The following is a 27012-nucleotide window of genomic DNA, read 5'->3' on the forward strand; positions in this document are numbered from 1 at the left end:
GGTTTCAGGGAAGGCATGGTCTTGGTCTCAGGGTCTGGACTCAGGTCAGGTGAAGCAGGGTCCTAGAACCTGGCAGAGGTCATGGTGAGGACTGAGGAGATCCTTCACACCAGGTCATGTGGAACCCATAGTGTATGGCCACCCGTTGTTGTCACTTGGTGACCACTATAAGTTCCTGGGCAGGTACTGCCAAGTAAGGGAAATTTTAACTACCTTCTGTTATGTTTCAGTAATGTTTGGTCTTGTTGTAAGAATTTGGTTTCAAGCTAGCAGGTGGGGGTGGGAGGTGGAAGCTGGACCTTAGTTAGCATGCAACAATCCCCCACTGAGAAATGAAAGAAATTTCTAGCACCCCACCTTACATGATTCTACTGTCAGACCCAGAACCTCTGACTGTGCCAGCTGCATAGTGGTTTCAGGATGAGGGATCTTAGGGATATGAAGTCTGAGAGGAAATATCTGAGCAGCCTTCTCACTTCTTTTTTTCAGAATGTTAAGGGATAGGTTACTCAGGAGGCAAGACCCTGTGCGACCTGAGAGTACCCCTAAAGATCAGACCTAAAAGTCACCTTCATTGGAGCTGCCTAGGGTGTATTTGTCAGCTTAGGTCACTCACACACTCTCTCTCCCCTTGGTCTGTGGGTTCCCATTGCCCACCTCCAGCCCACACTCTGGCTGCTGCCTGACACAAGTCATCATACTTCTGGGTCAGATGAGTGAGATCTGCAAGCTTGAGGAAGACCACCAGGATCCAAGAGAAAACCAGGGCCTGCTGGAGGAGCAGCTGATTTGGGCTGAGGAGGAGGTGACCATGTCTGCCTCCTCCTTTTCTTTCTCTCTCTGACTTGTTACCAGAAAGCCTAGAGGAGGTGGCTTCTTCTGGGACACCTAGTCCTCCCCAGAGCTCTCTGGGTACCTTCCCTTCCCCCATCCCTGCCATGTTACCCCCACCCCCCAATGGAGCCAATCTGAAAATGAGAGTTCCAGAAGCAAAGATGAAAATGAGCCAAGAAGCGGAGAGGTCTCTGAAGATGCTGAGTCCTCACTCTAAGATACCCTACATTTGACGATGGCTGACTTGATGGAGTTCTTGCTCCTGAAGTATTGTGCAAAGGAACCCACCACAAAGGCAGAAATTATGAGCAGCAGCATCAAAGAGTACCAGGAAAACTTCCCTGAGATCTTCAGAATAGCCACTGATTGTATGCAGCTCCTCTTTAACATTGACGTGAAGGAAATGGACCCCAGTGACCACACCTATATTCTGGTCACCAGCCTGGGCTTCACCTATGATGGAATGGTGAGCAATGGGAGATTATGCCCAAGACCAGCCCCCTGGTCATGCTTCTGAGATTGATTCTCTTAGAGGGCAACTGTGCCCTTGAGAAGGTCTGGGAAGCTCTGAATGCGGTGCATGCCTGAAGGAAGCCTTATATCCATGGGGAGCCCAGGAAGCTCATCACCAAAGTTGGAATACAGGAGTAGTAACTGGAGTACTGGCGGGTACTCAGCAGCCATCCTGCATGCTACAAGTTCCTGTGGGTTCCTAGGATCCATACTAGAACCAGCAAGTTGAAAATCCTGGAATATTTGCTAAGGGCCAATAACAAGGATCCTAGTTTCTTTCTATGCTTGCCTGAAGGGGTGGGGAGCAATGAAGATGAAAGAGCCTGAGGCAGAGTTGTACCCAGGCACATTTCAGACCCATGTCCATCATCTCCCTGGGAGCATGAAGTGATACTGAGTCGTCACATGGTGTTTGAGGAGAGAGCAGTCAGCATTCTACGTAGTGAGGGCCAAGGTAAGTGGGGGATTAAGGGGTGTAGCATATTTGGTCTTGTATGATAATTCAGAAGTTTATCCTTGTTTCCTTTAGGCATTTTTCAAATGTCATTCCTTTTAATGGAAGCTTTCATAAGTTTCAGTATCTAAGTTTGCTAATGACATTGATCACACAGGTATTTGTACAGTTCAAGAGCAAGAGTTTTGCTACTGTGTCACACAAATTGGGAAACCCTCCATCCTACTTTGTGATCCCAAACTAGATAACATGGCATTAGAACAGTGAAAGAACTCAGCAGTGCAATCAATGGAATCAAGAAATAGGGAAATAAAAGCAAAAGGTTGTTAATTCTTGCTTCTTATCCCTTCTGTCTGTCATTCCATGAAGCAAATTATATAAGTATCCTTGGATTTGTTTGGATAATTCAAGAAAATAGAGATATTTCATGTGACTAAAGATGACTCCTGCTCAGTGGTTCATTCATTCCCTAGACAGTCACTGAGCCGCTGTCCTCTGGAAGGTCCTGTGTTATAGTGGGGACACTAGGATAAGCAGGATATACCTACCCATAGAATGACAGTGTGGGAGCCACAGTCATATAAGGAATATGGTGAGGCATCCCCAAAGTCCTACATAACAAGTAAAGGAAGGGGAGAGGTGATGGGGCTCCAGGGGAGGGCACTCAATTGTAAATGGCCTGAGCCAGGGCAGATTGGGGCTTCAGAAAACTGTAAATCCTTCTGTGGGCTTTGATTGTAATGAAGCTGGGTGGTGGCAGTGGCCAGACTCCACAGACAGTGCATCTTGGGCATGAAAGTCTGTAATGGAGAATTGCTCTGAAGTTCTTTTTGGATTGTGGATAAACCAGAGAGAAATGTCCACCTGAGGCAGGTAGGATGGTTCCTGTCCTGTGCTTCTGTTGCATGGCAGAACACAGTAAAGCGATAGTTTTATCCCCATTATCTGCATGGTTTCCCACATAAATTAGGATTTTGATCCTTGAAGCAATGCCCCTAAATTACTGGACAGACACTCTTCTCTCCGGTCTGGGAAATCCAGGGCTGACTCCATTGAAATGACAATTTATTATAGTTACATTTAGTTTACCTTGGGCAACTATATGTAAGTGCTAGATTTTAGTGAGAGTTAATGAAAGAAAATAGGAGGTTTTAATGAAAGGGCAACTGCAAAGAGGAAAGGAGTGGTCTTGGAATGGAATTCTGGAGCTTTGGGTTAGTTGCACCCTCTAGGTGATAGTCTCCACCCAAGAAGAATCATCTATCTTCCAGGAGGTAAATATAACAAGCAGCAATTTGGGCTGATTTCCTATTTAGTTGCCAATTGAGCTGCAAAATCTCTGACTAATCAGAGAAACAAATTTTCAGAGGAGAGATTGTTAGGGTCTGGGGTCAAAATTTTACTAGAAATAAACACCAACTACTGTAGATTTAATATATTCCAGTTTATTTGCTAATGCACGTTCAGAAGTGTGAAAGGCAGCAGAGACTCACAGGTGAATATTGTGACATTACTTGGAAAGAAAGGAGAAAATTTATCCCATAAGATTTTAGGTGTTATTGCCATGGGAAGTGCAGAAAGGTGCTCTGGTGTGAAGAGGGTGATGCCTTTCTCTGAGATGTATAAATATTTTGAAAATTAGATGTGATTTTGGATTTGAAACACCTGCTGCACTGAAAAAAGGTGGAGAATTTTGAGGGAAATATGACTTTTTGAGAAAGTCCTCCTAGAAATAAAGGGAATTTTGTCATAACAGAATATAGCAGCTGCTTTTGATGAGCGCCTACTATGCAGCAGTCAGCTGGACAGATGTCAAGTGCTCGTCCTCCCCTTGTCTTCCTCTTACATGGCTTGCTGAACAAAGGGGGACACTACATTGCCAGTCCTTTTGTACTCAAGAAGGGTTACATGATGACCCTTTGCAACGGAATTTTGAGCAGAAGGATTGTTTGTCACGGCCATTTCTATAGAAGGTGGCACAGGGTCTGTGGATTTATTCTCAAACCATGACAGTGCAGACTAAGAGCAGTCTGTTTGCTCGCCCAATGCCTTAAGTCATGCACATTTGCCCCTGACATGTGAAATAACAGATTGTGTGCCTTTAAGGCCCTGGGCAAGTGTGGGAGTGTTCAAAAGAGGGGATGGCCAATCGGAAGCTGGCTGCAGGAACTCATGCCTCCTGCACCCCTAAGCCCCTGAGTTGCTCCCATTAATCCACTCAGTGCTGTGATGAGTTGTAATAAGAAGGCCAGCCACCAGTTGGCCCTGTTGTAATAGTGGTGTCCTCCTTCTCGGGCCCAACCATTGCCCCCATCACCACTGCTGCCCACCTCACTCAATCTCTCTCCACCCTGGCCCAGCCTACACAGCTTGGGGCTTTACTCTGCCTGTGTTCCCACAGACAACTGCTCAGTCCCCAGTAATGATGTTCACATGCAATTATCTTCACATGACAGTCCCCAGAAGTTGATCCCCCTTTCAACACAGTGTGGTTCAGGCAGAGCTGGCAGAACGTGACATATCTTCTCAGTGAGTCTCTTAGTGGCTGGTAAATGACAATTATTGCCTGTACATATGTGACTAATCACTGTGAGTTTGAGTTATTTTCAAATAATTCCCTTTGTAATGCCCAAACACTTGATTAAACTGATGACCTTGTTTAGGTGATTATGAGATGTTGCTGTCTGAGGCTGAGGCAGAGAGGGCAGGAGAGGTGCCTTGTCAGTCACCCACAGAGCCATCTGAGACTTTGGTGTCCCAAACAGGCAGTTTGAACCAGGTGAAAGCCTGAAGCAGATGGTATAGGTGGTCACCAGGATGCTCCCCCAGGTCCCCGGAACTCCTAAAGTCAAGCGAGGGTTTGGAAAGGACCTGGGAAGATGAGTGTTCTTGGGGACCTAGGATGCAGGCTGTGAAGAGGCTCAGCAGTTCCAGGAGAGGGGAAGTGAGGGGGACCTGTTAGATTTCATCTGAACTGCCCTGGGCTGGCCTGCAGAGGAACTGTGGGGCAGATGCAGCAGGAGGTGAGCTAGAACCCTAGATACATCATGAAATGAGTACCCGTGGGAGACATCACAGGACCAGAACCCTGTGGGGCACTGCAGGATGGAAGCAGGGACACCAAGTGCTGGTTCTTGGAGGGAACTTGCTGGTATAAGACAGTGCTTGCCCAAGGAGGCTATGGACCACAGGGTTGTGGCAGCTGGGATGTCCCAAGCATCTGCCAGATTCTTCAGAGAAGCCTTTCCAGGGTGCAGTACACTGTACAGCAACTTCTGTGCAGACACACACCACCCAGGTCCCTAGCCAGTCCTGACCAAGGTGGGGCAGAGCACACAAGAGCTCCACCCATCATCAGGAGTGTTCTGACATTCTCTAGATGCCCTGAGCCTGCCCCATTGAGCTGTTGGTATGCCAGGTCTCAGCCATGACCCTGCTCCCTTAAAAAGCCCCCATTCCCCAGCCAGGGCTATAGCTTGCTGTGAACTCCAGCCTCCTTGGCAAGGGACTGACCTCCTGCCTGGTTTTCGCTCACCCTCTTCTCTGGCAAATATTGCTGTTAGGTCCCCTGGGACCTTTGGTAGCAAGAAATTAGTCCCAGGTCTCAGCCTGTCTTTGGTCCCAGAGCTGGGGTTTGGCACAGGGACAGCGCTAGGCTGGTGGCAAGATGCAGGGTGTGATGCCAAGGGACATCCACAAGATAGAGTCAGAGGCAGTCATGTTTGCCCAGCACCCAGAGATTTTATCCAAAAGGGCCCCATAGAGGCCCCCTTGTGGAAGCAAGAGAGAACTAGCCCTGTGGGCACTGTGTAGGAAACTGCAGGCCTGCAGTGTTCCTGATGTCTAGCCTGCCCAGGGGATTGAGCCATAGGACAACTTTGCTTTCCATGAAAGTAGCAGTGAATTTGAAGCAGTGTAGGTACATATACTTCTCAAAGATTGGGGATGTGAGGCCTTGCTTTAGTCCTATTCTTCCCATATATTCTCATGGACAGGCCTGTATGCTCCTCTTGGCAATTTGGTTTGTTAGAGTAAAAGAATATGTTGGCAACTTGTATATTCATGTCCTATTCCCTGGGCTAAACAGTCCCCCTGCAACATGTTCATCTCTGGGGCAGCGGTGTACCTGTGGAGCAGTGGGTTCAGCTCTGAGAGTTTCTGGTATCTCAGCAAAGTAGTATGTGCCCTTGAGGCTCTGGACCCTGAGCAGCCAGCCTGATCTCTGTGAAACTCTTGAAAGAGTAACAGTGCCTGTTGTTCAAGTGTCTTAGCAGATAATTTCACCCCTTAATACTTTTTTGGGGTGAGTCTGACAGTAATTAAGATGGGTCTGGCCAATCTGGCCATTGTCAAGTACCTTTTTCTAGAAGCATGTGGGTTGCAGGTTCAGCCAGACTCCAAGTTGCAATTTTGCTCCTATACCCTTACCAGCTGGATGGCTCAGGACACATTCTACAAGCTTCTATGTGCCTCAGCTTTCTCTCCTGTATATAAATGTGTACTGGTAAACTCAGGGGTAGATACTTGACTCTACCTGAAGGGTGTGCAGGGGAGGTGGACCAAAAAGTCTACACTGGGCCCTGGTGCTTCAACAGCTGACAAACTCGATTCAGTTTACTCATCCTTAAAAACACTGCATGTATTAATATCCATTTCCCAGTGGGTTTGGGAAGCCTAATTACTACTTGTGAAATGTTTTAAAGTTCTCAGAAGAAAGGTGATGCATCATGGCAAAGTATGAGTATCATAATTGTGATCTTCTTAAGGTGCCCTCAGGGATAACCCATATAAAATGGTCATTCATGAAACTCTGGTATTATAATAAAATTATCCATGATATTAGAGTAATGTCCAAGGTATTGCTGTGCTCATGGAAAACTCTTAAATCATCCAGAAGGAAGTGAAGAAGGTAGACTAAGTCACCTGCTGTGACCTCATTCTGCTCTCCAATTCCAAAAGTAAATAGGCTCCTTGAGGAGGTAGGCAACTCAAAGAGCACCAGATAGTAAGAGCATTCTTTGAGCACTTAAGTGGCATGTATCAGGCACTGTGTTACGCAAATTATGTCATGGAATATTCCCAACAAGATTAGAAAGTAGGCTTTATCATTTCCATTTTGCAGAGGAGAAAAATTGAGGCTCTAAGATGTTGACTTGCCCAATGAAGATGAACCTGGGAGTTTAAAAATGATGGTCTGGAGTGGTGGGAAGAGGCCAGATGTGAGGTGACCAAAAAGTCTAGGCAGGAATCAATGAGTCTTTGAATTAGGTTACTAAAGCAAGGATGATTCCCAAATTTCCAGTTTGGGCACTCCTCAATGCCCTCCACAGCCCCCTTTGCCCTGTGAATAGGTCTGCTGCCAAAGGAGAGGCAACCCAGGAGGCCAGCAGAGCAAGGCCATTGGGAGGAAAGATGACTTTTGTGCCGGGTAACCTGAGTTTGGGATGGCTAGAATATCCTTGACCCTTGGGAGGGAAGTTGAGAAGCAGGCTTTGGAGTCACTGACGGCTCTGACAAGTGAAGCCTGGAATTAGATTGCCAAAATGCAACGTATCACCCTTGGCCATTACCTCCTCTCCCCCAGGAGGTTTAGTGCTCACTGAAGGAAATATCCAGAAGGCAACGTAGGCCAAGGTGACAGGTGTCCTTGAAGACCTTACTGCACTACCTTCCTGTAAGCCTGCACCTAGATAGCGTCCCCGCTTGGTTGTCCGTCCCCTCCCACGGATCCCAGTCTTAACCAGCCCCTAGACCCCACAGTAACCTTAACCCTCCATGAGGGAAGAGGGCCCAGGAATGGCGTGCTCCCGCAGTTACCAGTGCTTCCCAGGGTTGGTGGGCGGGGCATAGTGCGTAAGCGCAGCCGCTGTACGGAAACTCAGAAGGAGGGGGGCAGGAGACGGTAGCTCAGGTTTCTCGGGGTGGTTGCAGTAGTGACGGGGCGGGGGCAACAGCAGGGGCAGCGGCAGCGGCGGCGGTGTGGTGGCAGCGGAGGCAGTGGAGGCGCGGCTGGAGTGGGCACTATGGATCCACTCTAACGCGCAGGCTACGCGGCGCGGGGGGGCTGGGGGGAGGGGGGAGGAGGAGGCTGCCGCTGTGAAGTTCTCCGCCATGAACCTGAGGGGCCTCTTCCAGGATTTCAACCCGAGGTGAGGCGCCACAAGCTCAGCCTCAGGGAGGCTCAGCGGGCTGATGCTGCAGCGGGAGGCCGGGCACCTGCAGCTCGGGGCTCCGTTCGAGCCTCCCTGCGGGTGAGAGAGACTCTCCGGATAAACAGTCGGTCTCGGCACAGGCCCGCTTCTTTCTCGCGCGCCTGGTGCCTTCAGTTTCTGGTCCGCAGCGCCTTCTAAAACCTCCCCTCCCAGCCAAGGCCCCCTCCTGGCCCCGGGGGAACCCCGTTCTTCCTGGTGTGCCCTCCCTCAGTACTGTCCCAACTTTCCCCTCTCTGTCCCAGCTTCTCGCACCCCGCTACCTGTGCCCCCTTTCCCTAAGTCAAGGCCATTTTATTTGCCCGCACACACCTACCCCCCACCCTAGCTGTTTCCTCCAGGTCTTCTTAGCCCTTGAGGTTTTTCTTGGAGGTAACCCCATCCCTCCCTTCTTTGCTTCTTTGTTGGAATGATATCTGAAACGTTGAATCCTTGGAGTCGGTGTCAGGGTATGGCAAGGCCTTACATAATGCCTTTGGGGGTGAACCTGACAATTTTCCATACGCGTTTTCTTATATGTTTACTATAAGTTCATTTGCAGAAAGTAGATTTTGCTGCCCTGTTTCACAGTTGGGCAATATCCATTGGACAGTATGAAGAGAATACTGGCTAAGATATAATGTATCTGTCCATGCACTTGCCCAAATGGTCTGTAACTGTTTCCTCCCCCCAGGCTCTGAGCTCCTTGAAACAGAGGCCATCTCCTGCTTATTTCACTATCTCCAGCACCTCCCACCGTGTCTGACGTATAGTAGTCACTTATGAAATATTTGGGAAACTAAACTGGGCCAGCAGACCTGGATTGGAGACCAGATCATATATTATTAGGTGATTCTCTGCTCATCTGAAAAATAAAAGTTGGCCTAATTGATCTCTTACCTCCGCTCCTCTATGAAGTACCTATTCTCTTATTTGCTGGTGGGGAGCCATGCACTCAATAAGCCTGTTGTATGCTAGGTCTTGCGCCAGGTGCTTTAGATGCTGGGTGGTTCCAGGTTGTGGATAAAGAAGGATATGCACATAGACGCTTGACAGCACTGTGCATTTGTACTGTGGGAGCCCAGTGGAGCCCACTTGTCTGAGCTGCTTATGGGGAAAGAAAGGCAGTCTTGGGGGTAAGGGGGGATGGAGAGAGAGATTGAGTGAGTTGGGAGTACAGTCTCCGTAGGAACAGTGACATTTCACACAAGTTATTAGTCATTGTTATTTCCTAGGTGTTCTTGTTGCTCTTTGAGCACTAAGTTCGTATTTGGGTCTGGAGTGCCAATATCCCAGTCACAGTGTAGTCATGATCATTGTTGGCCTTGAAGGTATTCTGCATAGAGGAACTTGTTGAGAGCAGGTAACGGAAAACAAACTGCAGCATCTTTCTCTCTTGTTTGTAGGAATTAGGACTGGTCTGCAGAGTAGCAGGATTGGTGCTGGAGCTGGACAGACTGTGTGTGTTTACATTGTTTGGTGAGGGTGATAAGAAAGATAAGTCAAACCTGAATTGTTTTGTGTCCTTGGGCCACTCACTTATCTGGTCCATCGTATTGGTAGAATTAGTATAATCTCCCAGCAGATAGGGAGACCAAATTAACAATTGGCTGAAAAGTGCTTTACAAATAGAAAGTTCCAGGACTATATTGTAAGGTGACAGATAATTCATAAGCCACAAAGAACTGCATGGAGTGACCTAACTGGCTGTTAGAGTGGCCAAAGCAAAATAATGCTGCACAGATAACGTCTTTAGACATTTTTCCTATAGCTTCTTCCCTTCCCCCCAAAATTGGTATATGAAAATTACAGTGAAATATTAGGTATCTAAACAGATTTATAGCAATAGTAATCATTAACATGTTTATCAATATTTTAATACTACGCAGAAAGTTTTAAAATATTTCATAGGGTGCCATTTACCTGAATCAGTGGACGTCAACAGCATTACCTCACAGTGGCGACTGCTAAGGCAGTGGCCAAGGAATATTGGCAAGTCTGATATTTTTTTTTTTAGCTGGTGTTATGTCATGTCTTGTAGGCAGGAAACTGGACAAGTCGGCATTCATGCTGCCTGTCACCTACCAGACCCAATAAGCAGAGATAGGGATTGAACCTTTATGGGTGCTTTATTCAGATGGTCGGTGACCTGAGAAGACAGCAGGTTTGTATTCTAATAGATGGTCTTACATTCCATTTTCAACCAACCCTCTTTATAAGGAGAAGAAAAGTGTAGGTAAGGGGATTGGAATTCAGGAGAAAAGTTAATCAGATAAAAGCTGCAGCATTCTTTATCTGTGCCCTGGCTGGTGGTCTTCTCACTCTGCAGTACAGTGGCTCAGATAACATCTTGATTGCTTGAGACCTCCTGAGGCACAAAGGTGAACTGCTTATGGTATCCTGGAGCCAAGGTGGATCATACCTTCATTTCCTGAAACAATAGCTTTTTACATACATTGATTACTAAGCTTATTAACTATTACATGACGCTAAAATTTTTCCAACACTTGAGCCCTCCATCATTCTCCCACTATTAGTTTAAACTATCTTATTTCTGTGAGATCAGTTTCATATTGAAGTACTCATTTTGTTGTTGGGCACGTATCTTAGCATTAAACCGTCTGGTAGGGGGCTTAGGAATACATTTAATTGCATTGTGCACAAGGGGGCACATTGTATGCAACAACAAGCTATGATAAAGCACAAAACAGTTTTTAGAACAATTGACAAAAGTTGCACACTCTCCAGCTGAGGATTACATTAGTTACTTTTAAGGAAAACATTTCCCTGTCCATTAGAGTTACCACAGGTTCACAATTATAAATACTGGAGTAGGTTATTTTCTTACTGATATGCTAAAAGAAAGTATAATCTCAGAGGCTCTCCAGGGGAGTACAAACACTTATAAGACATATAGTGAAAGTTTGTTCAGCATAAGTTCCTCCTGCAAGACAAAATTCAAAGATGTTTAGAACATTTTTACTAAATATATCCAGATATTTTTATCTCATTTGAAAGGAACAAGTTCTCTATAACATAGGGTTAAACAAAAAGTAATGAAAAGAATATGTCACTGTTTTTGAAAGATGACTTTCAGGTCTTCTTGAGGTTTGGTGGTCCATTTTTCTTCTGGTGATTTCTTTACTCTGGTGTGATGAATCCAAGGTTTTATTTCTGCCAACTTCACCACGGTTGGGGTGGTGAGGAGTATTTCCCAAGGTCCAGTCCACTTTTCTTTTAGTTGGCTCTCTGGAGATCCTGTCTTCCAGGTCTTGAGTAGCACCTTGTCTTCAGGCTCAAAGGAATGTAGCAAACCTGTAGGGGAGAGGTCCTTAATGCAAGCAAGGCCATTAATCACAGCTAAGGTCTGACTTAGATGTTGTACATATTTCCTAACCTTTACTTCTTGATCTATATACATATCTCCCACCCCAATCATAGTTTGAGATACAATTTCATAAGGATTCAATTGAATCCCACTTCGAGGAACCACCCTTATCCTGAGCAGGGCAAAAGGTAAAGCTTGATCCCAGTGGAGGTGAGTTTCTTGGCGCAGCTTGGCTATAGTTTTCTTCAAGGTGTGATTCATCTTCTCTACATTCCCAGAAGCCTGAAGTCTCCATGCCTTGTGGAGTCTTCACTTGATTCCTAAAAATTTACTAACCTTCTGTGTAATTTCCGAAACAAAAGGAGGCCCATTTGCGTTCTGGATGCTGCTGGGTATGGAAGAGTGATGAATTATTTTCTTCAGTAAGTGTTTCACTACCTAGAGGATTTCTCTGTTCTAGTAGGATAGGCTTCTACCTATCCTGAAAATGTGTCAGCAAAAACGAGCAAGTATTTCCATTTCCACCCTTGGACCCTTGGCATCTGGGTAGTCTATTTGCCAGTCCTCAGATGGGCTCTGTCCTTGCTATTGTTTCCCTTCTTTATTTCGATGGTGATCTGTCTTGGGGTTGTTGTTCTGGCATAAACCACATCTAGCAATTATTTTTGCATGGCTTTAGAAATTCTAGGACCTGTGCGCCACACTTTCTTATATGCGGTTAATGAGTCCCTTGCATAGTGAGTGGTCTCAAGCAAATGTTTCATGACTGGCTGTATTAAGTGTTCAGAAAGCAGTATAACTCCTTTCTTATTTTTTCTCCATCCACTATCAGCACCTTCTTCATCAAACCTAGCTCTCAGCTTTCTCTAAGGCTGCAGTCAAATATTCAGGGTCAAATTGTGATGAGTCTAGAACAGGTACCAAAGGCATATAAACATTCCTTTAGCAGCCTCTTTCGCTGCTGGATCAGCCAGATTGTTTCCTCTAGCCACGTCAGTGTCCTCTTCGTGATACCCTAGGTGGTGCATAACTGCCACCTATAAAGGTACCTGAACGGTTTCTAACAATTTTAAAATTGTCTAACAATTTTAAAATTTTAAAATTTAAGCATGTCTGTTGCATGCTTAATCTCCTTTTTATTGGAGGTTAATAGTCCTCTTTCCTTCCAGATGGCACCATGTGCATGCAAAATTAGGGAAGCTTACCATGAGTCTGTGTACACATTGACTCTCTTTTCATGTGACAATTCCAGTGCCCTCATCAATGCAATCAGTTCAGCTTTCTGAGCAGAGGTTCCTGGTGGCAGGGCCTTGGCCTCTACTCTTCCTTCAAGATTGACAACTGTGCATACCCAGTCTTTCTGTTTCCTTTGTCCATATAACTGCTTCCACCTGCATATAGAGTCCAGTCTGCCCCTTCTAGAGGATGGTTCTGTAAATCAATTCTGCCAGAATAAGCTTTATCAATTATCTCAGTGTAGTCATGTATTAGCACAGCCAAGTCAAACTCTTGGAGAAGAGAGACAGGATTTAACTTACAGTTTTGAGGGAGACATTGGAATTGTCAAGAAGAATGGATTGCTACCTGCCCATTCGTCCAGCGGTGAGCCACAAATTTCCTTTTGGCTCCAGCAGGCTCAATTGTTGGTGGGGTGCATGAACAGTGACAGACTGTCCCAAGGAAAATTTTCAGCTTTCTGTAAGAGCTCACAGGTGGCTGTCACAGCTCTCAAGCAGGCTGGTCACTCCTGGACAGTGTGATCTAATTTCCTTAACAAGTATGCTATGGGTTGTGAAATGTCACTAAGCATTTGGGTGAGGACTCCTGGGGCAGTGTTCTGCCTTTCATGAATGTATAATTGAAAGGGCTTTAGTAGGTTTGGAAGCCCGAAGGCTGGTGTAGAAGCCAGGTGAGCCTTCAGGGACTCAAAAGCCTGAGTGCACTCCTTTGTCCATTCTAAGGGGATATACTCTGGTCCTTTTAGAGTTTCTCCAGTTTAACAGATCTGGTGTAGAAAATGGAGCATGTGCCCAATAATATCCAGCGGGCTGGCCCTCTGGTCCTACTTCCACTGGAATTTTTTGAAAAGGGTATTGTCCTACCCTGGTAGGGGCTTTTCCTCCATCAAATTTGGTTCCCTGACAGGTTTGAGACAGCGAGACCAGTTCAGGCTCACTTTCCCCAGTTTCCTCAGCTAAGTAAGGAGGAAGATCCCCCAGGGCTGGAGAGGCCATGGGAACCCTGATCATGCTCACAGTAGCCATAATATCTAGATCTTCCTGGGCCATCTCCTCTGAGCTTCTGCTGTCTTTCACAGGCAAATTCCCTTTTCTCTGGACCATTAATCTATTTCCTTTTTAATCCTGCGTTCTGATTACGTAAATTTACAAGTTAAGGCATTTTGTCTCACTTCCCCAATCTTTGACAAAACAACTGTAGTTACAATAGAATAATTTAAAGACCCATTCAGTGGCCAGCACTCTCCTGAGTCTAGATTAGGCAATACGTAAGCCAAACAGTATTAAAATAAAAACCACCTTATTTTTAGTCACAGGTTTATCAGTATAGGTTGACCAATCAGCCAAAACTTGCACCAAAGGGCTATTTCCCAAACCAGAAGACAGACATAATTTTTACTAGACAGAGCTCTGTAAACCAGATGTTACCTTAATTCCTGACTAACTTGTGACCAGGGATTGTAACCTGAACCAGAATGCACAATGATTTAATCAAAAATGATGATGATAGGAAGTGCTGAGAGTCTGAGAAGCAGAGTCCCCAAGTGAAATCACTTGGCAGCTGCTAGGGGGTCTCCAAATGCACACCACAGGCTCCCCCAGTCCAGACAGCCAGTGGGACTCCCCGCCAAATACCCAGACTTACCAGAGAGTCCCAAAGTCTGGCCCGGTAGAGTCACCAGAATATGAAACCAGAAAAGCCAGTGTTTGCACTGCCTGTCACCTACCAGACTCAATGAGCAGAGACAGGGATTAAATCTTTATGGGCGCTTTATTCAGATGGCTGGTGATCTGAAAGGACAGTGGGTTTGTACCCCAACAGACTGTCTTAAATTCCATTTTCAACTGACCTTTATAAAGAGAAGAAAAATGTAGGTAAGGGGATTGGAATTCAGGAGAATAGTTAATCAGATGAAAGCTGCGGCATTCTCTATCTGTACCCTGGCTGGTGGTCTTCTCACTCTGCAGTACAGTGGCTCAGATACTGTCTTGATTGCTTGAGACCTCCTGAGGCACAAAGGTGAACTGCTTATGGTCTCCTGGAGTCAAGGTGGATCATACGTTCATTTCCTGAAACAATCGCTTTTTACATACATTGATTACTAAGCTTATTAACTATTACCTGAAACTAATTTTTTTCCAACATTTGAGCCCCCCATCAGGCACACCTAGTTTTTGACATTGTTCTTTAGACTGTTCCATGATGAGCAGGACCATTTGCCAGGAGTTACAGGAGATATCTTTTGCCAGGGCTCAAACCTTATTGCTGCTGCTTTGCTCCCAGTTCAGCATTTCCCTCCTACCCCAGGACTTTGGAATATACTGTACTCTTCATTGGAATGTTTCCCTCTCCTCTCTTCTCCTATCTTCTCCTCCTGAACTAGTTAACTCCTATTTATTTTTGATAGCTGAGCTCACTTGTCACTTGCTAAGGGAAGCTCTTCTGACTTCTCTGACCAAGTCCACTGATTCCAGTTTATACAATTTCTGTAGCATGCTGCACTCTATCATAATACTTACTTGTCTGTGTGTTTATTTGACTAATGCCTGTTTCCCCTACTATAATTTCTTCCTATAAGCCCCACGGGGCCAGGGCCAGGACTCTGTTCATTATGCATACCTAGAATAGTACCCGGCTCAATAAATATTTCTGGAATGAATGAATGAATTACTCTCCGGAACCTGTGAGAGAAATCTAGAGCTGCTTCTTTAAGTCACTTCTTTCCTGGTGGTCTGTGGCCTGGTTCTCATTCCTCTCGCTGCCTTCCCATCTTCAGAGTGCAGCCATTCCATTGGCAAGACAGGAAACACCATGACACTAAGGCAGGATATGGCTGCTTTTGCTTTGTGGATTATGTGTGTCACAGAAATAGTCTTTGTCATGGTTTGGTGGGTCCCAATTCATGGACCATGGCTCCAGATATCCTTTCCAACCTTTTTATCTTGATGAGAGTCTGAACCCACTGCTGTATTGCCAATGCTCTGAAAAACTACAGTGACAGAGAATGATTCATAAGTGTTAACACAGAGTTGCACAGGGCTGCCAGCTAACCCACTGCCTGTTTACATCTGGCATAGATGTAGTTCATCATGAACTTTTTAGTTAACACAGGTTAAGACTTGCTGAAACGGATTCACTGGACCCACCAAGTCCTTCCTTGAATGCCTGAGGCTTCCTAACAGCTAGGGAGCCCTATTCATTGAATTGGCAAACTATGAGAAGTATACAGAATTGACAAACTCTGACTCCAAGATGTTCCTGGGAGGTAGAGATCTGGGAGTAGGTAGCATCAAGCTGGCACCCTGCCCAACCCAGGGAGCATTGGGTTTTCTTGCTACCTTGGTGGCATTGCTGGCTCAGAAAAGGACCTTTATCCCTGGTAGCCAGGCATTGCTTCAAGGCAGTGAGAACTCTGCTATGCTTTCTGAGTTGTCCACAGTGAGCTCCTGACAGAATGGGGTACATCCTACAGGTGTACTGGCCTAGGATAAAGGCTGAGGAACCCTGTTTTAGGGATTCTGACCAGTGGGCATGGAGTACGGAGGAGGTTGGTAGTATTTAGAAACTCCCGTGTGCTGCAACTTCTAAGGTTATTCTGGAGTCTCAGTTATCTTGTCTCTCATTTGAAGTCGGGGAAAAAATGAAATGTGGTTGCTGGTAATTGTTAACAGTCTGTTTGTAAAGTATTTATATTTAAAGCATTCATGACTGAAATATCTCCTGAGTTCTTACTGTGTGCCAAGAAATGTGGTAGGTGCTCTAAGTACAAAAAGAAATGGGATATAGTCCCTCTTCATGCTCAAGTCCAGAAGAAGCAGAAATGGAAAACAAATACAATTCAATATAAGATGAGACATTCCGGAGACAGGAACCAAATGTATAGGAGCACAAGTGGTAGAGCCACTAATTCTGTCTAGAGCAGGCTAGGAAAGTTTCACAGCTCCATCTTGAAGGATATAATTGTAGGGTTTTGTCAGACCAGAGGGCAGGAAAGGCATCTTAGGAGGGACAAGGTAGGCAGAGGCATGGGGTCATGTGAGGGTGTGATGAAAGGTCAGTGTGATGGGAACACTGCTGATGACATGTGATTTAAAATACTGTATGCAATGGTAACAGTTACTTCAAATATTATTTACATATTATTTTAAAAAAACAGTGTATGTCGGTGCTGTTAATGTGCTGCTTATCACCCAAATGTCTTTTTACCTGTCATTCTGTCATTCAAAGCACCTATAGTAAGAAAAGTTTCTTGATTATACTGAAGTTATTATTATAATCAATAGCTGTGGCTTACAGGGCACCTACCACATGCCAGGCACAGTGTCAGTGCTTTGTATGTATTATCTCAAATCGTTACAACCACACTGTGAGTTAGGTATCAGCCTTATTTTGCAGAGTCTTAGAAAGCTTGTGACTTGCCTGAAGTCACACAGGCACCAAGCGGCCAAGTCAGGAATCTCACACAAGTAGGTCTTCTTCTGAAGCTGGTGCTCTTTCTTGAATGCCATACTACTTCTCTAATTTAGTGACTGCCTCCCCCCACCATGACATAGTAGTTCTGATATACTAAGGAGCCTTCTATTTATGAGTTGTAAGTGATTAAACAAAGGGAACCTTATTTAGAGTTTATACATCCAAATGTGTATTATCCTTCAAATAAGTTAACTAGGGAAAAGAAAAATATATAGGGGGGAAGTAGTTTTACAGTTATTCATATAGAAACTAATACAATAATTAATAAATAATACAGGAATAAACTCTGTTTCATGTACTTAAAACTGTAAACCTACTTTTGCCCTGCCCTGTGTGTATACCTATTCCATGCTCATACTCCGTTACATATTTGAAATTCCCTTTATAAATCATAAGGAAATTAGTTTTGTTATTCAATAATCATATATCATTTTTTGAATCCAAATAATCCTACCTAGTTTGATCACATACCTTATTTTTTAAATTCGGCTCTGACTGACTTATGGCCATTTCCAAAAATCGAATGTCCTCTTGGTGAAGATTTGACAGCATTGAGGATATTCAGAAGAACAGACTGCATGCTCTCAAGTGATTCCAGGAGGCAGGCTTTAAAGATGGTTTGAGCAATAAAGTGGGATTAGTGCATTGTCTCCCAGGGGGACTGTTTAAAGGAGAAAAAGCTCATTTGAATGCATAATTTCTGGTTTTAGAAATATGTTTCATATTACTTGGCAATTACACGCATTGTTCTAGGCTGTGAGTTCTTTGAAGGCCAGGATGTTGCATCATTCAATAAGTGTGCTGATGAGTGATGTTGAGTACAAATAGAAATGTACTACTGGAGACTCTTAGTTATATGAGAGAGACAGTGGGTTGGACAGATTTTAGATGGTTTCCTAGGACTCTGGGGGTTAAGATTCCCATTATTGTTTGGGATTTCTAATTGCCTTGCCTAATTATAGTTCGTGCCTATATAGTGTGACTAGAATTTAAGATAAAACCCTTGACTTGAACTCTGGAGATGGACTCTTTAAAAGTGATGATTTGTACTTTGTCAGCTAAGACCTAATAGTGGGGAAAAATGATTGCTAAATGAGACTGTTAAAACTGTTCTCTTTTAGAGTAGCAGCAACAAAAATTGGTAAAATTGATTATTGACACAGGGCTTTCACTTCCCTTATCTTAATGTATTGATATATGAGCAACCTGATGAGGAGACAAGCTTAGATAGAGTGGCCCACCCACGACCACACAGTTTTGCACTGGCCTGGGCTCTTCCTAAGCCTTCCTTAAAAGTGATTTGTTTTTATTTGGCACTTGTGCTTTCTTATATATATTGGTTAGGTGACTTTAAACATTTTTCCATCTTAGTAAAAACCAATTAAAATTGTCACTAAAAGATTATATCTTGTCAGTAAGGTTCTGCTCAGTGTGAGAGGTGCAGTCCCTTTAACAGTTTGGAAGAGTGTCAACACATTGTCAGTTGGAGTCATTATCTGAAGTGTTAGAGAGGTGCTTACAGGATGTGTCACCTACAGCATTCATGTGTGCATGTATATACATGCACATGTGCCTGTTCCATTTAAGCCCACTGCTGGAGAAAACTGAAGAGTCTAAAATGAGTCCGGTTGCATTCCTCTGATTTGCAGAAAACAGAACATTTACACTCACAGAGTCATCTCTTTACTAGGTACATTTTCTCCCTGCCTCCCTCCCTAAATCCCTTTCCTTTCCCTACAAAGTGGAGAGAGGAAATTTGAGCCTCAAACCAAAGCTCCATATACATTTCAGAGAGGATATTAAGTTTGTAGTTTGACACATGTGACACTACTAGTGATCACATACTATCAGTAATGATTCAGATGAGAGTGGAATAAATTCATTTTAAAGGTGTAATTGGAAAAGTGAAATTTAGGAAGTAGTGGTTGATGCCAGAATATCCAATGGAACCTCCATTTGCTGGCTTGTGGAGAACTAAGCAAAGTTTATTTTCTATTGTACTTGGACTCTGGTCTGAATGTTTCTTGAACAGTAGCTCAGAATAGTTTAGGCTTTGACCATGACTTTATTTATTTAATTTACATTTTTAGACAGAGGGGAAGGGAGGGAGAAAGAGAGAGAAACATCAATGCGTGGTTACCTCTTGCACACCCCCTACTGGGGACCTGGCCTCCGACCCAGTCATGTACCCTGACTGGGAATCGAACTGGCGACCCTTTGGTTCACAGGCCAGTGCTTTATCCACTGAGCCACACCAGCCAGGGCTGACCATGATTTTTTTAAAATATATTTTCTTATTGCTCTGTTATTGCTGCATCATATTCTCTTCTTGCCAGTCAGGTTGGGATTTCCTATTTAATATGCAGTCTTTTTATTTTTTACTTGTCTCTCAAATATATTGGTATAGTTGAGATACTGTTTCTTCTTCCCTCAATTAAAGGCGTGTGTATAAATTCTATCTTTTAAAATTTCTGATTGTATTAACTTTTTTATCAACTGAGTAGTTTGTTCATTTTCTCCAAAGAACCACTACTGGTGTAACTTACTAATTCTGTTCTTGTATCTCTGTATCTACTTTTAGTTTTATTATTTATTTGACCCCTTTAGTTTTTTTCCCCCCTAGATTTCTTAGAAACAGTTCACTACTTTGCCTTTGTTTCCTTTCTTTTTTGTTTTCATTTTACACTTTTGGACTGGATACATTTTCTCTGAGTTTTGGTTTGGCAGCAGTCCAGTTGTTTTGATGATTTGGTTGTATTTTAGAAATATTTCAAATACTCTGATAGTGTTGTATTTCATCCTTGATTTAGTCATTATTTAAAACTTCCATTGAGTATTACGTACTTGATGCCACACCCTGCAATAAGTGCTGTCAGATAGTTATTTAATTCTTACATCAGCAGTGTCTGGTAGAGGTCATGTTATCTGCATTTTGCTCATGAGGAACCTGAGGCTCAACTAAAGTTGCACAAATAATTTCTTCAATGCTACTATACTGCTTAACAAGTGAATACTGAAAAGAGACCTAGTCTATTTTTTCAGTCTATTTTTGTCAGTTTATTATGAATTATGTGGAATTTCTGCTTCCATTCTCTACCAGTTACAGTCTAGCTTGCACACTCTTCTATACCTTCTGTCACCCTTTTCCTCAGAAAATCTCCAATGGCTTCATATTGCCTGTTAATAAATTTGAAGGACTTTACCTACCTTGATATTTAAATCCTTTACCTTCTTACCCAGTCTACCTTTCCCTTATTTCTTCAGGTGCCTTTTCTCCTGTTTCCCCAGCACCCCACCCCAGAAAATTCACAGAATGTACTCCATGTGTTCCAGTCTCCTGAGATACGAAAGACTGTCTCCCGCTTTTAAAAATCTTATCCCCTTCGTCTAGAATTCTCTGTCCCCAAACTACTGCTCCAGTCTTTCCTCCCTTCCCAGCTCTCCCAGGGAAATTAACCTTCCACATCTCAGTTTATCATTGTATATATATTGGTTTAGCCAAAAAGTCTGTATGGATTTTTCTGTAAAAGAAAAGAAACATTTTTCATTTTCTTCAGTAACTTTATTGATTTGGATATTTTGAGTACGTTGGCTATCTCCCCTGTCATATAACATTGATTGTTCTCAATTAATATCTTGATTTGATTGCTATCAACTTCAACTGGTCTACCTGACCATCGAGCATTGTCCATTGAGAAATCTCCAACACAAAACTTAGCAAACCACTTTTGACATGTTCCATCAGTCACAGCAACTCCTCCATACAGTGCACAAAATTTTTTTTGCATTTCAGTTGCATTTTTACCTTTCTTGAAGTAATGAAGCATAATATGCCAAAAATGTTGCATATTTTCTTCCATCTTCAATATTAAAATAGCTACACAAAAATTTACCAATTTTGGTAAGTTTTTTTAATGCATGCTGATATGACAGTTGTCACAATACAATGTAACAAAGTTGTTTTTGAAAGAAGTTACAAGAGCCTTGGCTGGTGTGGCTCAGTGGATTGAGTGCTGGCCTGTGAATCAAAGACTTGCTGGTTTGGATCCCAGTCAGGCACATGCCTGGGTTGTGAGCCAGGTCCCTGGTGGGCGTGCGCACGAGTGGCAACCACCCCCTGATGTTTCTCTCCCTCTCTTTCTCCCCTGCTTCCCTTCTCTAAAAAAATAAATAAAATCTTAAAAAAAAAAGAAGTTACAAAACAACTAAGTGCTACTAGAGCCATCTTATGTAAAAAACAAACTTTTTAGCCAAACCATTAGTTACCCGTTGATCGATCATTCCCCTCTGCTCCTAATAGTCTTTGAGCATCTTCAGGACAGAGACTGTTTTTTTCATCATCATTGTATATCTCACACATTGCAGACACTCAAACAGGTTTTTACATTTTAAATTATATTTGTGTTTATTGTATATCAATGCCCCGTGATTCTTTTTCCTCTCTGGAAAAATCTGTGTGCATGTAAAGAAATCATACGTTTTTTTTCTCTCCTGCTACTTAATTCTCTTGATAGAACAGTGGTAGGCAGTTGGATAGACATGAGCAGAGGAAAGACAATGGACCAGGTATAGAAGGTCACCAGGACGGAGAGCACTAGGTACTTAGCAACAGGTAAAACTGGGAAAACAAGGACCTCTCCCCCAAGGTAACCTTTTCTCCCTAGCATATTGTTGGTCATGCAGTTTGGACACTCCCCTGACCTTTTCTCCCCTGGTATGTTGCTAGTCATGCCAGTTAGACTCCCTTAGAGGGGAATGAACAAGAGGGGTGGAGCATAGCCTGTAAACATTAAGCCCCCAGGACAGTGAGGTTCTGACCTACAACAAATACCTCTGAGCCTCAAGTGTGTTTCAGCTGCAGGTCCAGAAAAGCAGCAAAACCGTACATGCAATGCCATGGCTGACATCAGGACCAGCTGCAATGACTGTTGATCCCCTGCTCTGGAACCAATCATTCAGTGGAAACTGCAACCCTGAAAGAACACACTTGGAAGAAAGCTGATGAATAGTCTATTGGGATTGTCCCTTGAGACCTCCAGATAAATACCCTCTAGTGAGAAGACCCAGTGCAGCTCTCTCTATGGAGCACACCTGCGCCTTTCCACACCACCTACTCTCAGGCATGTTTTTCTTGATCTTCTCTCTTTCCTAAGCTCCAAGGGCACTTCATTTGCCTCTGTAACTTTGTTTCCTGAGCCCATTTCTTCTACGGCTCACTTCTGCCTGTGTGACTTTTTTCTAAATAAACTTTCTTTTATAGTTTGAGTCTTGGCTCTGAATGCTTACTCAGCAGAACTCAAGTTTCTGCTAAAAACGCAAGTTTCTTAGCAGAACTCAAATTTCAAGATTGCTGAACCAAACTCCATTCTGATGCCATTGGTCTAATACCTGGTACTATTTCACTGCCAACAGAACCATGCTATTTTTATTTACTTGTGTGTTCATTTCCAAAGTTTTCTTAGTAACTTTGTCTACTTGATCTACTATGATTTAATAGTAACATGTAGAAGCCCACAGTGAGAATACCTCTGTATAGTCTTAAAAGAAGAATTGTCAGATTGTTTTCATATTCTGTAGCCATGTTGTTAGGTTTTCATTATTTATATTTTCCTTATTAGTCATCTCTGTATTTTAATTATTTTTGTTTTTAAATTTAATTTATCAAATTATTGTACTAGTAAACTCCTTCTCTTTCTTTACCCAGGCATGATAAACCTTTGTCATCTCCTTTTTTGTAGTTGATTTAACTTGCGACATTGGTTGCAAGTGTGAATCTTAAATACAACATATTTTAGATTTTATTTATTTTTTAATCCAGTAAGTGACCTTTCTTATTATTGGCCTGCGGTAGGCCGGGTAATGACCCCCACCCAAATATGCCCTCATTATTATCCTTAGAAACTGGGAATATGTTCTGTTACCTGGCAAAGAGAAGCTAAGGTAGCATATGGAATTAAGGTTGCTAATCAGCTGATCTGAAAATAGGGAGATCATTCTGGATCCTCTGGCTAGATCCATAATCACAGGAGAAAAGAGAGGCAGAAGAAGAGGTCAGGGTGAGTCTTGTGGGAAGGACTGGACTCTCCACTGCTGGCTTGGAAACTGGATCCAAGGGCCATGAGCCAAGGTGCTCTGAGGCATCCTCTACAAGTAAGATGGAAACATTCTCCCCTAGTGCCTCCAGAAGGATCACAGCCCTGGTGATGCTTTGATTTTAGCCCAGTGAGACCCATTTCAGATTTTTGACATCTAGAACTATAGAGAAAATAAATCTGTGTTTTTTAAGCCACTAAGTGCGTAGTAATTTTATATGGCAGCAGTTGAAAACTAATACAAGGATATTCCATCCTATTTCTGTTTTTCCAATCCTAATATTTGAATTAGGAATTATATTTTGTACTATTATCATAAAGTTCCTTAAAAAATTTACTGCTCCGTGTTATCTCCTTTACCTATGAATCCTGTTTATTATTGTCCTTGCATTTGTTAATGTTCTAATTCACTTTTTTAAAGTTATTGCATTATTTTTTAATTTATTTTTAGAGAGAGGCAAGGAAGGAGAAAGAAAGGGAGAGAAATATCAATGTGTGGTTGCTTCTCACGTACCCACTACGGGGGACCTGGCCCCCAACCCAGGCATGTGCCCTAGACTGGGAATCAAACCAGTGACTCTTTGGTTTGCAGGCCGGCACTCAATCCACTGAGCCACAGCAGCCAGGGCTTGCTTTTCTTTTTTTTATTGTATTTTATTTATGTGGTTACATTTGTCCCTGTTTTTCCCCCTTTGCCCACCTCTACCCAGCACCCCCCACCACATTTCTCAGGCAATCCTCACACCATTATCCATGGATCATGCATATATGTGTTTTAGCTAATTCCTTCACCTTCTTTTATCCAATTTTTAAAAAATATTCTATTTTTAATATTGTTTCTGGTGATATATATAGCCAAATTTGGTTGACAAATGGGTTCCGATTTTCTAGATTTTGCAATTTCCCCCTGTGCTTTCAGAGAGAAAAAAAAATCATCTCAACTGGTTACTTTCTCTATTTTTGGTGCTCACTCCATTTCTATTAGCTTTAAATCCCCCCTTCTCAAGAGTCTAGGGATGAAGTCATTCTTATCTTGGCATTTTTGTTTCTTCAGTTTGGAAAAGCCTCCCTTTGTCTTTGAGCATTAATAATTATAGCTAACATGGATTTAGTGCAGCAGTTATCAAACTATTTTCCTCAGACCCCTTGGGGGCCTTGAGAACCTTTCCAGGGGTCTGTGAGATCAAAACCATTTTCATAATAATACTAAGACATTCTTTGCCTGCCTCTTTCTCTGGGTTGACATTTGCGCTGATGGTGCAAAAGCAATGACGGGTAAACTGCTGGTACCTGAGCCCAAGTAAGAGAAAAGTGTACTAGCTGTCTTCAGATTCTTTACCACAGTGTGCTTTTAGTTACAAAAAAAAAAAAAAAAAGGCCAGCTTCACTTGTGAATGTCCTTGATAAAGCACGAAAAAAATACCAATCTCATTAATCTTGACCCTTGAGTATACATATAATTTAACATTCCATGTGGCAAAATAGAAAGAATGCATAAAGGCCCTCTGCTGTATACTGAAGTACAGTATTGGACTCAAGGAAAAACACTTGTGTGCCTGAGTTACAAGCTGGTGTTTTCATGGAACACCACTTTTACCTGGGACTGTGGCTGTTTGTACTAGGTTATTTGACAGATGTTTTCTTGAAAATGCAAATAAACTTGTCACTTCAAGGAAAACAACCAATTGTGTTTTTGCAAATGGTAAAATTTGAGCTTTCAAGGGAAAAATCAGAATTTTTCAAAAGATTTTATTTATTTTTAGAGAGAGGGTAAGGGAGTGAGAAAGAAAAGGAGTGAGACATGAATGTATGGTTGTTGCCTCTCATGCTCCCCCTCACTGGGGACCTGGCCCACAACCCAGGCGTGTGTCCTGACTGGGAGTTATACTGGTGGCCCCTTGGCTCGCAGGCACTTAATCCACTGTGCTACACCAGCCAGGGCAGAATTTTTAAAATGTTATATGCATCACCATGAGCTTGAGAGCCTTTCAATACATAAAATATTTCTGAAGTGGGTTGTGATAGTAACTAATGTGATTATTTTGCTTTGCTATTGTATAGTGAAATGTGTCAATATTGGAAAGATCTTTATTACTCAGTGAACCAGTATTTTCCATAAGTTCACCGATAGGGTTTTAGATTTCACACCACATTCAATCTTCAAGAAACTACCATTTGTTCAGTTTTGGTGTCCTACCAAAGAAGAAAGTCTACTATTATCTGAAAGAGCTATTAAAATATTTTGTTCTTTTCTAATTACATATCTCTGGGAGGCCAGATTTTTATCATATGCTTGAACAAAATCAACATACTGCAACAGAATGAACGCAGGTATAGATATTAGAGTCTAGGAGTCTTCTATGAAGCCAGACATTTTTAAAAATTGCAAAACTGTAAAAAAATTTTTGGAAAATAGATTTTATTAAAGTTATTTTACATATATTAATATATGAGTTTATTTTAATTAATATACTTAAATAAGTTTTAAATTGTTTAAAGGTTTTATTTATTTTTAGAGAGAGGAGAAGGGAGGGAGAAAGAGACGGAAAAAAACATCGATGTTCGAGAGAAAACATCAGTGGGTTGCCTCTCACATGCCCCCAACTGGGGACCTGGCCCGCAACCCAGGCATGTGCCCTGAGTGGGAATTGAACCATTGACCTTTCCGTCTGCAAGATGATACCCAACTCACTGAGCCATACAAGGGCACAGTTTTAAAACAATACTGTAAATAGCCATAGGTATAACCTATATAAACAAAGCTCTTTGGGATCCTCAGTAATGTTTATGATTGTAAAGGAGTCCTGATACAAAACATTTTGAGAACCACTAATTTAGTGCTTTACACAAAACACTTTCCATATTCATTATCTTACATTCACAACCACTTTATGAAGTACATACTACCCGGATTTTGTAGAGCAGAGTACCTCTCTTTCTTCCCATCCATCCATCCATCACCTATCTAATCTGTCTATCTATCTATCTATCTATCTATCTATCTATCTATCTATCTATCTATCTGCCTATCTATCTGCCTATCTATCTATCTATCTAAATTTGCAACTGCCCCAAATCACTGCAGTTTACACTCTTAGAGGTTTGCTTCAGAGTTGAATTTTGTAGATTTCCTCTAACAACCCCTCCCTTTTTTTCCAATTGAAGTTCCTTATGTTGTTTTTCATAATACAAAGGGCATGCACCTTGCAGAAAAAATCAGCAATCACACATAAAAAAAGTGTGGATACTGTCTTTAATCTTCCCTGCTGGAGATCACTTTTAATCCAAAAAGAAAAAAAAGGAATTTATTTATAAAAAAATATGTATTCTTACGTGTTTAAACTTCAGTACTCTCCATTTAATGCAATACACCTGCTGGGATGTTTTTTTTCCACTGTTAAAAACAGTTTTTGAACTTGTCGATTTTGATGCCTTTTAGTGCTTCTTCTGTTTTTGTTTTGCCTCTTCCACATGAGCAAAACGTTTCCCTTTGAGGACTTTTTTCATCTGGGGAAACAAAACAAAACAAAAAAATTACTCAGGGCAAGATCAGGTGAGTAGGGAGGGTGGGACACAGGGATCATACTATCATGCTGTTTTTTGGTCAAAAACTGCTGAACACTCAGTGCAGTGTTGTATATCTGGATGCTTTTCCAAAAATGTTGACTTATCAGTATAAAGTCAGTACTCAGTTGAAAGGATTTTAGAGGCAAATCTTTGTTTGAATCCCAGATCTGAGCTGCTAGCTGCTTGGACAAGTTAACATCTAAGCTTTCATTCCTCATCTGTAAAATGGGAATAGTGAAAGTGCCTCCTTCATAGGGTTGCTGTGAGTCTTACGTGAAAAAAATCTGTTGAGAAACAGCACAGTACCTCACATTCCACAAATAA

The 27012-nt window shown here is 42.6% G+C and overlaps 1 protein-coding gene and 1 pseudogene across 1 annotated transcript in view; both read left to right on the forward strand.

Moving 5' to 3' along the window:
• The first annotated feature begins 1069 nt into the window (after positions 1–1069).
• Positions 1070–1674, forward strand: LOC129081731 (melanoma-associated antigen 10-like; annotated as a pseudogene).
• Positions 1675–7879: 6205 nt separating this feature from the next.
• Positions 7880–27012, forward strand: part of TMEM185A (transmembrane protein 185A) — a 45893-nt gene continuing 26760 nt past the window's right edge. The window contains exon 1 of the mRNA XM_054587424.1: positions 7880–7950. Within this exon, the coding sequence (XP_054443399.1) occupies positions 7913–7950 (38 nt within the window). The 5' untranslated portion in view covers positions 7880–7912. The remainder of the gene's footprint in view (positions 7951–27012) is intronic.

Source organism: Pteronotus mesoamericanus, unplaced genomic scaffold (genome assembly GCF_021234165.1).
Source record: "Pteronotus mesoamericanus isolate MK-2021 breed Mesoamerican mustached bat unplaced genomic scaffold, CSHL_Meso_final contig_1224, whole genome shotgun sequence".
Classification (NCBI taxonomy): domain Eukaryota; kingdom Metazoa; phylum Chordata; class Mammalia; order Chiroptera; family Mormoopidae; genus Pteronotus; species Pteronotus mesoamericanus.